This window comes from Lates calcarifer, linkage group LG2 (genome assembly GCF_001640805.2).
Source record: "Lates calcarifer isolate ASB-BC8 linkage group LG2, TLL_Latcal_v3, whole genome shotgun sequence".
Taxonomy (NCBI): Eukaryota; Metazoa; Chordata; class Actinopteri; family Centropomidae; genus Lates; species Lates calcarifer.
In genome coordinates, this window is record NC_066834.1 from 5,183,108 (window position 1) to 5,200,016 (window position 16,909).

A 16,909-nucleotide genomic window follows, 5' to 3' on the forward strand; every position below is an offset into this window, starting at 1 on the left:
TATTATGTGGCATATCCCAGAAGGAAGACTCTATGACTGTAAATATATATCACACTAAATCACCACAACACCAAGGAGTTATGATGCTAATTCATACTAGTATGCAACATTTTCGATCGTCAGAATCCACAGACACGCAAAGGTTTTACCTTACTCAAAACATATTCATTTAAAACAAATAGACATTTCACCATATTTACACCTACTGGAAGACTAGAGTGTTTTTCTGAGCCAAGGAAATTGTCCTTGACTTACAACATACACATGCATACACATATGTGAAGTTTATCTTTGAAAAATGTGTATGTTAGTTCTGACATAATGATCTCAGAGCTAACCATCAGCTCCCATTGTCTCACTTCCTCTCCCCAGACCCTCTCCTTTTAATGTGCCCAATGAGCCCAAATCAGGTGTCAGTAATTGAGGAGTCATTTTTTGTCCTACCCATAGGTGTGGCTACAGCCACCCCTCAAGGACCAGCTGAAGGTAAAATCAATAAAATGAAAAATGTCCTTTGGGAAATTAAAATGAGTATTTTGCCTTGAACATATTTGGTTACAATTTATATCAGCAGTCAACAGTGATATTTCTGTTATTTAACCATGACCACAATCTTTCCATAACCCTCCAAACCATAATTGAGTTGCAACATGCACTGTATTAGAAACCTAATCAGACAAGACAATTGAATACACTTACTTTGTTCTAAAAACAGTGCTTTGGGGCATTTTAACAAGGCTGTAACTGCTTTGGAAGTAAAGCTCTAACAGCATTTTACATCCTAAGAGGCAAAGTATTCACCCCCCAATTATAATATAGATTAAAGTTTTTGAAAGCATTACAGAACCAGTTCCCTTATATGACAGCAAAATCTGGAGCCCATTAATTAAAGAGGAAGAATGGGTCTCTTAAATCTATTGGAAAAATGCATTTAGGATTCAGTAAAAACTATTAAAACTTCACTGTAACTCTTGAAATTGTGGATATCTCATTATAATTTTAAAAAAAAGAATAGTTTCTTCTAGAAGAATAATATAAATATTTAATCAAATACACATAAAAAAATCATCTTTTAAACAAATTCAGTCAATTCAAAATATTGTTAGCCATCATTTCAAAGTCAGTTTAAGTGATGCCATATTTAATCAAAATTAAATTTAATCAAATATAGACTTAGTCTTTACAAGCAGACTACTGAAATTGGTTGCCAGAAAAAATAATGATTAGACAGATGAAATTAATTCTTTTGCCAGTGAGTCAGGAAAGGGGAAGAGGTGGTGTCCTTTTTTTCCACAGGATGCTGAAAATATGTTTTATTTAAAAATCAGAAATGTAGTTTCCCCAAGTTTGCCATAAAAGTCCACAACTGTCTTTTTCTCCTTATTCAAACTGTCCCTGTTGAAGCTGTGTTTGACAAAGCAGGATGGAAAATACAGACAGACAAACATGAGCTGTAATTCATTCGTAACTCGTCATGAAGAAGATGCAACAGCGTTTGGAAAGTCTTTGTCAAGTATTTGATATAGAACTGGGTATTTCATTTAACTCGTGTTGGAAAATATAGTTCTTACTTGTTCTTTCTAACCAGTATTGTGTTAATCAATATTACAGCTAACATGCTGCTTTCTCAATGCATTGTTCAAGTCAGATTGTCATCTTTACGGTCTGAGGAAATCTCTTTACTTTATCAATCTGATGTAATTGGTGTTGACACAGGGTGATGGGGTGAAATTAGGCAGTAAGGGGTCTCAATTAAGTTTAAACCAGTGGGCTATCTGTTACTGTTATTGTAGTTATACCCACTAATGCAGAATTAAGTTACCACAAGATGCATGTAATTCAGTTTCTCCAGTCTTGACCAGGAGCAAACAAGTAAAGGGAAGAAACCAACTACATTTGAGCAAGACAAATCCTTGGGGGAAGATCACATGATTAATAGGGACATGAATGGTAAATAATGGCAGTCACAATCCATTGCTTCTCTATTAGTTATAAATCTATTAGTATTAGTCCTTGATGAAAAGCCCTCTTGTAACCTACCATGTCAACGTGAGAGGACAGCTTTCTGTATGTACTTTCAGTTCATGTAAATATATTTTACACACAAACACACACACACACACACACACAGAGAGACAGAGAGAGAGAGAGAGAGAGAGTATGGGTGTCACAGAGAGAGTAAAAGGAAAGAGCAATAGAAACAGAACATAGTTGAACAGCTGCCCAAAATGCCTAAAGGATTATACTGCTCTCTTTTGATCCCTCACTCACAACATGTACCAATGTTAAAATATCATTCTGTTGGATTGGTTTAGGTTTTATCTGTGAGTTCTTCTTGTTAGCACTTGTTTTTTCATCTGATTGAAAAAGATTATCCCTGTATCTGAAAGGCTTATCGTGGCTTGAAAGTGGCTAAAAACAAAAAAGGCCAATTCAAAATAAATCACATAACAAGATATGAACATGCAATTACCATTTGTACTTATAATAACTGAAATAGATAGTGAGATTAAATAGGTTTTTTTTTTTTAATCCACTGTTCTACACAGCACAGTGTTTTGAAGAGGTATGTTGCTTTCGTAGCTGTGATATATTTTGAGGTCACATTTAAATTACAGAGAAAATAATGTATGAGCCAGGTGGATTAAAAAAGGGTAATTATTGTATTTGTTCCCAGAATATCATGGTTTCTTTTCACACAAGCTTTGCTTCCTCAAGCCCTACAAGCTTGCCCACTCCAACCCTGCAGAGCAGTGCAGCACTGAAATTTGCATGTTCTCATTTGACTCACAAGGACCAACTCACAAACCCTGCAGGGTACATTCACTACACGGCCCTGGTACCCAGCCAGTTAGTGCCTTCATTCCATCCATCCATGCATCCATCCATCTTCTGCTGCTTATCCAGGTCCATGTGGGTCACAGAGGCAGCAGGCAAATCAAGGTAGCCCAGACGTCCCTCTCCGAACAAATCCTCCTCCTGGGGGATCCTGAGACGTTCCCAGGCCAGATAGGATACAAATCCTCCGATGTATTCTAGGCCTACCCTGGGGTCTCCTCTCAGTTGGAGTTGTGCCCAGAATACTCCCACAGGGAGGCGTCCAGGAGGTATCCTAATCAGATGACTGAACCACCTTTAACTGGCTCTTTTCAACTTGAAGGAGCAGCAGTTTTACTCTGAACTCCCTTTAGATGTCTGAGCTCCTCATCTTTCTATGATTAAGCCCAGCCACTCTATGTGGGAAACAAATTTTGGCCATGGTCTCATTCTTTTGGCCCAAAGCTTATAGCTATAGATAAGGGTTGGAACATAAATCAGCCTTCACCGAGATAACCATATACAAATGTATAACCTTCGTCTTGTGTTTGCATTAACATTTATCTGCAGATTGACATTGTTCTGGACTGTTCTGGTATTTAAACAACAGTGACACCTGCAGGAGGTTCTGATGTTGCAGTCTTTAGTTCTTCCTGTTTGACAGGAAGTTGCCAAAACAACAGTAGGATATCTAGCAGAAGCTGTGAACACTTTGATCTTCCTCAGGTAATCCCTTTCCATCTTGTCTACCAGAGCATGTTAGAGGCAATGCTGGTAAATGTTTATGTTCTTTAGTATTATCTTTGTGCTTTGAATGAAATTTGAGCAAGATTGTGACTATACTAAAAGGAAAAAAGGATGTGTATGGTACATACACAATGCTTGGCTTAAGTATGCAATGCTGTTTGGATGCTCAGGTGATACAGTGAGCTAAGTTAAAAACAGAACCAGAATTATTCCATCTCTCAACAGGCTTCCAACAAATTGGTGTGTCAGTGCTGTTGGACAGTTGTTGACAGTTTAATGTCACAAATGTTTGCAAAGGTGCCATTGAGTTGTAGATGGATATGTTGCTGGTCCACACTTTCAGTTAACAGGATGGGAGATGCTATGGGAAGTCAAGAGCTCATGGTTATATGCTCTATTTGTATAGTGTAGTGAAAGTAAGGCTTAGGACCATTCTATTAGTTACATAAAGCTGAAAAACGGATAATCCTGCTTTTGGCTTCTAGTCAAGAGTACAAAGAATTATCTCAGAGAGGAGATCAGTCTTTAACAAGGATGCACATTTTCCCTTTTCCTGTTTGTGAGAGTCATGGACAGGATATGAAGTTGCTTCTGAGTTTTGGTGAGTTCCTGTGAGTCATGTTACAGTGGCATCTCTGCAGATAATGTTGTCAGTCTGATTTCATCAAACCATGAACTTTGGTGTAATACGGATTGCTATCTCCTTTTGTGAGACCTACGCAGACAAATAGACAGTAATTATTTGGAGAATTTAGAAAAAAGGGAAGACGGTGAGATATGCAGTAAAGGAAAGACAGAGGAAGGAGACTGAAAGGGGAAATGCCTACAAGAATACATGAAAAAAGAGAAGATCGAACATCAGGTCCTACACTGTTCTCAGTAATCAGTGGAGAGAAGAAATCACTCTGACATCACCAAGCTAATGTCCTGCAGTCTCTTCCATCAGTAGCACCCGGGATGTGCCTCTCCTGTCTACTCTATAAACCTTTTATGAAGGGGGAGGGAGAGATTGTGGCTAAGAGAAAATGGAGAGAGGGGAACTGCCAAAAAAAGCCAGATAAATCAAATGTGGAGTAGAACTGAGGGAGAGACAAGATACTTTGAAAATAAAGATAAAGGAAAGGTGAAAGTGTGAGGGGAAAGAAAATGAAAAGAGGAAAAAAGTAAAGCAATAAATGAAAGTGTGGGAGGTTAAGAGCAAAAGAGATGGAGCGGGTAGGTCACTGTGTTCCATCTGTGTCTGGAACTACATATCTTCCCAATTATGGAGCTAACTACTTTAATGCTATAACATATAATCTCTGAGATTTTTCCCCTCCAGTGTACTTCAAACAACTACAGCTACTATTGTATTCCCCTCCAAATCCACTTTATGTGTTTGTTTGGATTGCCATCACTCACTAGCATAAACTAGATGTTTCTGTCAACATGCATATAGGGGATTGACACAATATGAGGAAGACAATGTAATGTAATCCAATATAGTCACCTTGCAATAGAAAACATATTTGCATCTTATAATTTTCAGTTTTTGTGTTCAGTGTTCGTAGATTTTACTCTACACTTCTCAACTGTACCTAAAGTTGTTCATGTTACTCTTGATGTAAATGAGATTGCTGTGGAAAAAAACAGGACAGATGGATAAAAGGGTTGCACCCAGTCCACTTGTAAATATGCAGAACAGTTTTCTTTGTATCCAACATAAAAATTACACTCTCTATTGTATGTGAAGAGCTATTAAATATATCAGGAAGTGGCTTACTCACAGTTTCATCCAGTTCAAATAAAGTGTGATCTCACTAGGTGGCAAAGGCAGTCATGCACTATTTCCGCTGAGCTTGGCCACCGTATTTCCCCCATATTTACCGCTTTTTCCAGGGTAGGTGGAGGGAGACCACATTTTTGCCATTGTTCATCATGTTTACTTCAGTAGGCTTGGTGTAGCACAGGTGACTATATTGGCAGCACTGCACAGAAAATAATAGCTTTGATAGAGGGAGTTATGTGAAGGTATTAATCTGAGTGCGTATGGGTGTTTTTATGTGTTCGGCTTCCTCTGAGAGCTGTGGGACCAGTTATTTTCAAGGAAAATGTGACAGTTGGGCACTTACAAAGGGGGATTCATAATAGAAGTGTTTTTATGTCAGTCGGTCCCATGCTGGTTTACAAATGACACACGCTTACGTTTACAAGCTCTGCTTCCAAAATGACTGTTTCTTGTATATATACTCTCACTATGATTAATACTTTACTGGAAGACTTGCATCATCAAATAGTTATCTCTTGAACAAAGATGTAAAAGTCAGGTAGAAGCAGCAGCAAATGACTGCACTGCTTAATTTTTTATTGTCATTACTCATTTGTACAACGTCAAACAAGCCACACATAATTATATAATCACAAATGGATCAACCATGAACTCAACTGCATTTTAATCTATATCAAATAAATAATATTATTAAAATAATTATTTTAATAGGACAGAAACATGCAGATCTGTGGATTATGAAGGGAATCTTGTAGGGATGTAGAGATAGATACATAAAACCATAATTAAGTTTTAAAGACAGGCACTAATGTTGCAGAGCAGAGGAATTTTTTTTGTTTTCCATAAAAAATAGAGACATGGTAATTTTAGTACAAGAAGTGACATTCTACTTCATTAATTTAAATGGTAATCAAGGACAGTGTTGTGTAACTAACTGACAGGTTTGTCTAGTTTAAAATCTCTTTTAATTGGAAAGGTCATTCAAGCCAGAAAAAACACAGCTGTATTAAAAGTGAACAACATTATTTTTAAAATCTGACAAACATTTTTTTATGAAATGCTTTTGGTAAATTGATTAGATTAGATACCTGAATTTTAGACAAGGGAGACCACTGTTTCTGTATTACAGTGAAGAATTATGGGAAGTCTATGCCGCACAGACTATAAACAAGGAGCATATCTCATCTATTTCAATATTGTACAAAGCTCCCAGGCTCATACCTCCCCAATACCTTCCAGAGAGGCAGCAAATAGATAAAAATGACACACCTTTTAAGTTCCCTATGGATAAATGCTTGGTTAAGTGCTCTCTGAACTGGTATATTGTTGGCTGGTAAAGAAGATTTGTTTGATATAGAAAACAATTTATACTGTAAGTTCTCCCATTTAGCCTACTCACTGTTATCAATTTATTTTGATCATGTTACAGCTCCTGCCTGTTTTGAGGACAGAGGAAAAAAGAGCACGACACACTTTCTTGTGTTGCCCTCTATTGAGCTCTGCCTGCAGCATTTCTGTCACATCTGATAACATGATTTAGACGACGCAGTCGCCAAACGCGAATTTGCTCCTTTTCTTAGGCTTTCTGGCCACATAACTATTTGTTTTATCCACGGGCTATTTCCCATTTCACTGACTTGATGTTATGTTTTGGGCCATCATATTCCAATAGACAGCCCATAGATTCGGTAATACAGTCAGTATATAAGCGATAAACTATTATAGAACACAAGGTTATAGATTATAGAACACAATAAATATAATATGGTCAAGCCTTAATTAATTAATACTGCACTATATTTCTTTTTCTTTTTTTTTAAATCATGAACAGCACTTTAATAAAGTCTCAATACAATCATGACAAATTGCAAGGATAATTTGGAAGTTTTAGCTGATTGAAAATGACAAATTAAGCAATGTCCCATTTTTTCTTTACCCTACTAAATACAGAATTTGATGGTAGTTCTGGTAATCTGTAAATACAAGCTAGAACATCTGGAACAGATGTGTAAGTTATCACATTCATCCTTGTCAATACAGAGCCAAATGGGAAAAAAGTGAAATGAATCTATGTATTTGACCAATTCTTTCAGCACTATTCTAAAATAGTAAATATGCCTTTCATATATTTTCTGTGCAGTCTTGCTGCCTTTGATTGACATGCTGTTGTCGATGCAGACCTTTGAATGTTCTATGAAAATATGGGAACTGGGTGAAAATGTGATTTTTGATGATAAAAATGTTCGTGATACTTTGAAAGTAAGTGTAAGTAGAGTGACGTTTAAACTGTAACTAAAGTAGTTGAACTGGATAGATTTGACATGCACTTGCAGGTGCAATAGTCAAAATATTGGACCCTGACAGATTGAATTTAAGTTAAACTAATAGGTATGCCAGTTCCTATGCAGCAGACTTCGCTGAGTGGAAGGAACTCTATGTTTGTTTTTATTGAGTAGAGCCCACAATATCAAAGCCAAGTTCATTGTAATGCATTTCTCTGAAACTGCCATGATTGATTTTTGAAAATACAATAACTTTACATTTAATCACTCAAGCAAAATCAAATTTCAAAAGGGTATAAATTAAACATTTGATCATATATGTGTATAAACTGAGAAAAGTATGAATTCTACGACAAACAACAAAGCATTTCAATTCCACTGAATGAAGCACTGTGAATAAGACCTTATTTTATTAGCAAATGTATTGTTTATTATAAAAAACATGTCACTATATGGGGTGGTGTAATTTCCTTTTATTTTGCAGAGGGCAGGCAACAGTCATACACTCCATTTGATTGGCTAAGACTAAGGCCCATGAGTCACTAAATAAAATTACAGATGCATATACAGCATACACCAATTTCATGTTCTTCAAAATTGCATTCCAAGGCTGGAGGACCGTTTGCTTCACCCTCACATTAAGTTGGCTCATCTGAACCCAGTGAAAAACACCACTCGACAAATAAGCAACAAGGTCCTGGAACCAACATTAGTGCACAGCAATGTACTGATGATTTTTCTAGTAAATAAAGCTCAGTTTGACAGCGACCTGGTGTTTGACTGTATATGTACATGAACTGCTACCAGATCACTTGTATTTTAAGACAGTTTTAGCCTCTGAAACCAAGAGAAGGATTACACTCTAATACATCTTACAACACACACACACACACACACACACATGCATGCATGTAACATCCTCTGTAGGTTGATGCATGTTAAAATATTGATAATGACTAATGGTTCAATCTTACATTTCCTTGTCTGCCTGATAGGTGTAGCAACATGGATGACACGCACCAGGCAGTATATGTGGTGAATCATTAATATTCACCATGAATACTGGATGGATTCTTCATCCACTGAAGTGCTACTAATACCCCAGACAGAGACTTTTGGTGCTTTGATCAGCATGTCTTCCTATCCTCAAATGCTGTAAAACCACACAGATATGCTGTATCAGACTGTCATTTTCTTCACCACGCCAACATATTACAAATCTTTCAATGATATATTAGAGCCTTTAAATCCTGCAGCGGGTGGTCAGCTCTGATCCTCATATTCCTTAAAATGGAAACATTTTTCTGTTTCATAGTTTGATGATAATTTGACTCTTTCTTTTAATCTATCACATATTTTGGGCTCTATTTTTAAAATATATATCACATATTTTGCATTTAGAAAGATTACTCTCCTTGACAAGATTTCAGCTCCATCACTTTACCATTAATACTCTGTCCTTAACCCCTCTTTAGTCCAGTGTCTTGGATCAACAGCTATCTTAGTAATAGCAGCCAGAGGATGTTAATTTGAAAAATCAACAAATTAATCAGCTCAGGAGGGATGCACAGGTGGAGGGTGAGTGCTATTGTCTATCAGCAAGGCCCTTATTGTACATTTGGCTGGACAAGAAAATCCCCATGGCAACACACTGGAGAAGGGCATGATGGAGCAGATGGCTATTCCCATACTCTCTTCACTCGTGCTTGCCAGACAGACGATGCTACAGGTGTGACAAGATGTCCAAGCTGGATCAAGGCCCAGTCCCAGGTGTTTCCCTCTTCATTTGCTCCTTGGTCTTTCTCTGCAGTTTTCTCCCAATTCAACCTCTTTCTCCCTTCCCATCCTCCCTCCTTGTGCTTGCTCTTCGTTTCTTTCTATTCCTTCTCCCCTTGCTTACCTCAAGCCAAAGATCAGCTGGCTACACTCACAGGCCAGGTGAGGGGAAGTCAACTGCAGCCAAGGAGAAAGCTGACATATCTGTTAGCCTGGGGGGCCTGTCCAGGTGGCTACTCCAGGAGGTAACAGCCAGTTCCTGACAGGAAGCATGGCAAATAAAGGAGAGATGATGAGGCCATGATGCTTTTCCAAGCCAGCATGAAAAACTGCCCCAAAACAAGGGTGTTGTCACAGTAAAACACTGGAAGCAAAAACAGTTTAATGGATAAAGGATTTTTTTTTCCTGCTCTCACCATTTCCTTTCCAAACACAGCACAATGTGACATTGAGGGGGCAAAAAAAAGATTTTGTCTCAGTTATTGTATTAATAATCTTCCTGGTTCACAGTGATAAGTATTCACAGGTCGTCACCACATACAGAAGCTGACATTATGTTTGCACATTAAAAAGCTAATAATGTAATTAAGTCTACAGCAATTCCTGCAGCTCAGTCCTGTGTTTTTTTTTTTTTTTTTTTTTTTTTTTTTTTTGTTGTTGTTTGTTTGTTTGTTTGTTTGTTTTACCAACATGCTCACAATGACAATTTTAATATGTCAATGTTTAGCATGTAACCATATTACACTAAGTGAAATCAGGCCTAATGATGGGACCAGGTGAAAACTAAGACTAATGTGAGTTTGTAATACAAGTAACCCGTGGGCATCAAGTTACAAGTAAAAACACAAATTTGGCACACACAGGTGTTGCCAGCATTATTTATGTTTTCTCAGGTTTATGTTTTGTATATTATGGTACAGTACAAGGCAGCATTCAGATTCACATTTAAAGGAAATGTAATTCAATTGCAGTGACATCTTGAAGCCCTTCAGGCTATATTGTGTGCAGAACACTGTCCCATAAAATATCTTGGGGCCCATTTTCATGCTGATGCAAATCAACTGCATTGACCTTGCACTGGGGAAGTAGCTGTTTCATTGGCTGAAAGCTGATTTTTTTTTTTTTCTCTTGAGCCTGCACCCACTCTGTGGTTTTATGATACTACTCAGACCAACACAAGCAGAGGATTGTAGGACATTGCTTTTTAGGAGAATGAATGCAGCTGATTTGATGTCTGTGATTGATGTCAGCCCACACCTACTCATAGTTCTTTTTACAGAAATAATTCTCACCAAACATGAGATGTTCACACTTGAATAAGCTCGCACTGTAACCCTTTGCCTTTCACTGGGCCCCTTAGATGAAGAGGTTTTAAAGTTTTTACAGTCATGATGGATAAAATGTTGGAATGTTGCACTTATTCCTGACAACTTTTAATGTTTGTCCAGTCACATATCTCAAAGGAGGGAAGAAGCTCCCATTACACAGTCTTTGTCCAGAATTCTGAATTTATCTGAGTGTGAGAGAGTGAGAGAGAGAAGTGACTGTGCAAAACAGAAAGAAAGGGGTCAAGAGAAGCCTGCAGGAAGGATTAAAAATGGTTGTAAATCCACTCTTCATTCTGCATCCTCAGGGAAATTGAAAAATTGATGAAAATTGTATTCGTTTATGGTATTAACACAACTGAGGTAATGGTTGTTGGTGCCAAACAGCTCTCTGCATATTCCTTCATTCAGTGAAAAATAGGGAACATAGTCTCTTTTCACGCTGGGAGTTCTCTCAGCAGCATAATGTTAGCCTTGATACCACGAATAAATACCAGAGAATTCTTAGTGAAAAGACAACATCTGTCATTTTTGCCTTGGCCCTTCTCCCAATAGTTAAAAACACAAATTCATTTGAATATTAAGCAAATCACAAATCACCTTTTTGTCTCCAGCCAGGGGAGTCTGAAATACTACCACGGCCAATCTCAAACACAGCAGGTGTTGAAATCCTGCTAGTCCTTGAGAAGAAACTGACCACTACACTTATATAGAACCCCAGGGTACTAAGTGGTGCTTCAAATAGCAGCTGTAGCTGACAAGGCTGAACAACATAACAGACGTTGGTCCTTAACCCTAGGACACTAATGTCGGGTGATATTCACCCATGCAATTCTGGTCACATGATTTTCATTGCGTTGCCACTGTCTGAGTGGAATGATGCTTACTGATGTTATTGAAGGTAGGTGTGCTTCCCTGCTCCCATCCCTGGTTTTTTCTACAGGCACACGTTTGGGTGATTTTCACCCGATGTTAGTAATTAAGAGTAGAATATTTTTCGGGCATATTTTACCTGACGTTAGTGTTTGTGTGTTAAATCGAGGGTAACAACTTTGCCATATTTATTGCTCCATATCATGCACAGCTATCATCCTGTCATAGGCTTGGTGACTCTGGAATGGCAGCAAATGAGTAAAACATGTCTAAAGTTCATTTATGTTAGTAATAATTAGCTATGCAGATTTCTTCTTTGATGCTAGAGCTAAGTTATCTAGCCATATCAACATAACTTGAAACAGCTAACTTTAGTTATGTGTATAAATAAATAGCACTTAATGATAATTTCCAAGGGAATTCATATATATATATATATATATATATATATATATATATATATAGAGAGAGAGAGAGAGAGAGAGAGAGTCAGCTGGTCATTTTCCCCCTCTCAAAAATGCAATTTTTAGTTTATCTCTCCCAGAGTTATCAGTGATGCAAGAAGACTGTAACTTCAAGGCTCACATGTCCCAAGAACAGTTTGACCAAAGAACAAGTTCCCAGCTCCATTATTTATTATATTTTAGGAATTTCTGTTAAGGACTGTCCCTAATTTTTCACTAATTTTAGAGCCTTTTTATAGGGTCCCCTCATGATACCTTTTTTCGTTTTATGAGACGTTGTATAGATGGAAATGAAAGTATTTCAATTTGCCATGTATTGTTGTACTTTGATGTATTTTTATGAGAAGTTTTTTTTTTTCCGGGTGTATTACATCAGGTAAAATATACCAGATGTTAGTGATGGTGTTACAAAAGTGAACATGAACATTAATGTAATGGAGCCAAGAGCCTAAGTAGTGATTTATTTTAAAATGTAAGCAGCGGTGGTTGTGTGTTAAAAGTGTTTCTTTGGTTTATGTGAGTATTTATGCTTTCAGCCTCTGCAAAAGAGAACATTTCAAAAACTAACATTATTTAGTAGTTTAAAGAAATACCTGCTGTTACACTCCTGAGTATGGATTTGACAAGTGTTTTGACAGTGCTATTGAAAAGCTTAATGTTTAATAAACTCTTTATATAAATTTGTGAAGTTAAGCATCCCAGAAGTCAACAATACACTTTCTGAAAATGCATTAACCATATTGAGAGAGGAAAGTGTGATGGATTTTTTTGCTCCTTGTGATTTTCAAAAAAAAAAAAAACCTAATCTTTTCTGAGGTTTCTTTAGTTTTTATTGTTTCTCCCTTGTATTCTTGCAGTTTGGAAAGCACTACTGTCTTTGTCGCTGCTAACTCTGGTATTGATCTGGGGAGGCAGTAGAGAGATGTTCTGTCTCCATGCCACAGAGTGTTACCAACCACCTCTTTTTACCTGCATGTTAACGCTTGCAGTTGGAGGTCACTTTCACCAGAGCTGACAGTGGGTTTCCCACTCATAAACAGTGACAACTGTGCTTTCCGCAACCAAGCTAGAAGAACTGGGATTGAGATCTCAAAATTTTTTGTTATGGTGAATGAGTTTGTATCCCAAGACCCAAGATCCCATGGCTTGTGATTTGTAATAATTACATCCACAATCTAGTCTTCAGGGTGCTAATACGATGTATCTTTCTTTCAGGTTTTGGCACCCTCTACAGTGCACAGCAGCCTTCTTGATTTGTCTGTCTCTTTTATCAAATGGACATTGAATGCTGCCAACATGATGGCTTGCTTTCATTCAAAGGAGACATTCTCTTTGAAAAAATGACACATTCAGCCAGAGGGTACCTCCTGATCTACCCATATACTTGATGCATGTGTGCTTACTGACAAAGTATGGAGTTCATCATTCATTTTTCTCATGTAATGTCTAGTACAACAGCCATCTTGACAGACACCTACTTTTCTGCATATTTCTGTGGCTTAAATGGGGGCAGATGCAAAGCCAGGGGTAGCACATGCTTGCCTCAGACAATGTTCAGCAATTGAACACTTTAAAACAATACAGCTGTGAATGATCTAGGTCCAGGTGCTATATTAAACTGTCCATCTAGTTAGCAAACAGCTTCACTTCTGCTCTATCTTAACACTAAAATCATGTATCACCACTTTTGATTCTCAAAGATGGTGGCATTTTGTTTTGTGCTGCTTGCCTGGTGAAAGTTAGGTAGTAACTGTTTAATGTCATCTACATACTTTACCCTGTTCAATCTACCTAATATGAAGATACATCTTCATATTAGCACCCTGAAGACTGGATTGTAGACTGTCATGCTTCATAGTGGTTATAAGGCTGCTGCTGCTCACCCTGTAAATATTTGAAAGGTTAAGTAAATTACAAACTGCACCTAACACATAAATGCAAAGAGAACTGGTGAGGGGCAAAGTGTACATGGGAGTAAGCATCCATTAAGTCCACACACACAAACGTTTCCCCTTATACCTAATAGGAACACCACAGTACCGTAGTAGCTAAGCAGCAGCTGATGCTGTACACATGCATTTCAAAGAAAAAAGCAAAATGTTTGAAGCTAAAAAAGATATGTTTTAGGGAACAGTACATGAGTGAAGCACAAGGCATTATGTGGCTGACGTGGATGAGTGTACTGATTAAAACTGAGGTTTATCTGTTCCATCAGATGGATGAGAGGGACAGCTGAAGGACATGGCTGAAATGCATGCAGTGGAGACAGGAGCAGATGGTCTGAAGAACATCTTCTATCTGTTGCATCCAGAGGGGTAAGACTTTTAGCAAAAAATGTTAATAACTATTCTCTATACAGTATGTTTTATATAATTACTATTCACCAACAGTCATTTTGTCACTCTGACAGCATTGTAACAGATTGTAGTAACCTAATGTTGAATGTGGACACACTCAAAAAATGAGTAAAATATCAATACATCTTATGAACTACTGTGAATTCTTATCACAAGGCCATGTTGTTTAGTATTTCAGGTTTGTGAGCAAATAAACAAACAAATACAGATCTACACATAGCTGAAGTGGTTCGATGAAGAAGTGTAGAAGCTCAATCTAAAAGTTCGTCTTCCAACATGAGATGAAATGAACAGTGCCAGTAGCTTGCATACAGTAGCTGCCCCACAATAATCCTAATTAAATGCATGATTTTTGTACATTTTAAGATGTTTTTTGTGTCTGTTTGAAAAAAGGAAAAATATTGTAGCAAAAACATCATAATGCAGTCTAGGTATTTGCTTTGATGAGATTCAGTTATTTAGGCTTTTTGGGGGGCTTGTAAATTTGCTATAATTAGTTGGAAAATCTATACTCAGATAGAGCACTATGTTTCTAAGGCACCACCAAAAGCTCTGTTCTAACATCACCTATCACCATGTTTCCTCACCTCAATCACAATAAATGAGAATTGAGTATCGCTGCAACACAGGTAGGAGGTAAGGGGGCAACCTCAAGTGAACACCTCGCTGCTGACTGTAAGCAGATAGCAAGGATAATGCACAGATGTGAGGGTACTGACTTTAAATCAAAGGTTACACCATTTAATGAGGAGTACATGGCTGTGTTAGAGAGAACTGCAACACCTTGGACCCAGAATTCACTCACACAGTATGGTTAAAGGGTTGAGGCAAGCATGGGTAGGCAGGGAGTGAGGTGCTGCAATACTGTAACTACATCTGAGACCTTTATCTCATCTCCTCTCCCTTTATATCTCCCCTGTTGAGTATCAAATGCACTACCTAACTACATCTAAGTTTATATGTGTGCAGTCCCTAAAGAAAAACCATACTGCAATGTGAAGTCAACTCTACATTTTAATCAATAGTAGAATTATGGATGATTAGTTTTGTTCAGACATGGTGTATTCATTCTATGTCTCCAGTCAACTCAATAAAATGTACTCAATAAAACCTAAGACAACAGACTACCATTTGTATCTTGCCAACTGTTGAGGAAACCCCCCAGTACATGAAGGTCTGGAAAGTGCAGTTTAGAAAATATCGGCATGCTTTATGCCACATTACAGTGGCTCGCAAATGTGTTTCAGGTAAGGATAATGATAATCAAAATGACAATATTACTGTTTTATTAATGCATTTATGAATTTCATTACACAATGCATCTTTATAATAAATTCAGAAAATGTTCAAGTACTGAAATTAAGCATCTTTGTGAGAAATACATGAAGCTCCCTAAGGTTTTGACCATTCAGTAAATCAACAATGCAATGATTAATTTGCATGTTGTTTTTTTTTTTTTACAAGGAATTTTGACAAGCTTGTAGAGCAAGGTGTGGGAGGAGTGTACCAAAGGTTAATTTCTCTTTGTGATTTTTTATTTCAGAAAAAGTAATTACAAGGATTTGACATTAATGCATAAATGCCCAGAGGGACTGGACTGAATATGAAAAGTAGAGCGAAGACAAGACAGTGAAAAACAAAAGGCAAGATTTTAATGAAATTATATTATTCACACTTGATGAGTAACAATAATAATAAGTAAAATTATGATGTATAGACCAATAGACTCAAATATTCTCAAGGTCTATTGCTCATTTCTTTTGGAGAGAGAACATAAACTCAGCAGCAATTCTTGCATGTCTAATCATCTATCTGAATAATCATGCCCCTGCATCAAAATACAGGGGACAAATAGAAAAAAATGTCTGCACCTTTATGTTGAAACTTTTGACCGACATTACCTCAATGTGAATGGCAGCCTCAATGAAAACAGTACTGTGAGCCTTCTACCCAAAGGGCAGACCTTCATGGTTTGATCTCCTGTCCAGCATACATTGCCTCAAACACACTGATATCCCTGGCCCTGATAAAAGCAGACACAGATATTACCTTAGATTCATTATGGGCTGCTGAAGCTCCATGGGAAAAAGGAACAATTGCAGTTTGCCCTAATGGAATATTCATAGACCTCCTGTCAGTGTGTGTGTGTGTGTGTGTGTGTGTGTGTATGTATGTGTCCTTGGGCAGGCAATCCTGTGCTGGCCATATAGACATAGGTGTAATGACACAGCTCTCATTTATCACTCTTTCTTTCTTTTACACTCACACACACATACGTACACAAATGGGTAACATGGGCAGAAAATTGCAGCGGAAGATAACATTTTGCAAATGGGCACTATATGTTGCGATCAGTTACAGGACCCAGTGAACATGAAGAAATCTACCGATGTTTTGTCTTGTCTGTTTTTTAGAAACTTCACACTGTGTAATTTCAGGATTTATTTCTCACAGCTCTTCACTTCCATTTGGGCAGATTGGATGCAATGGTTCCACTGAG

General features: G+C 37.5%; 1 protein-coding gene across 13 annotated transcripts in view; it reads left to right on the forward strand.

Moving 5' to 3' along the window:
* Positions 1–3,487: 3,487 nt before the first annotated feature.
* The window catches only part of LOC108887997 (uncharacterized), a 45,450-nt gene continuing 32,028 nt past the window's right edge, over positions 3,488–16,909 (forward strand). For 3 of the 13 annotated variants that reach the window (XM_051074295.1, XM_051074290.1, XM_051074341.1), the window contains exons 1-2: positions 9,052–9,384; positions 14,268–14,367. In XM_051074295.1, the coding sequence (XP_050930252.1) occupies positions 14,294–14,367 (74 nt within the window). In that variant the 5' untranslated portion in view covers positions 9,052–9,384; positions 14,268–14,293. Of the gene's footprint in view, positions 3,544–9,015; positions 9,385–13,439; positions 13,463–14,267; positions 14,368–16,909 lie in introns of those variants that run through there. The other 10 variants (XM_051074294.1, XM_051074330.1, XR_007814259.1 and 7 more) reach the window with 8 other exon arrangements.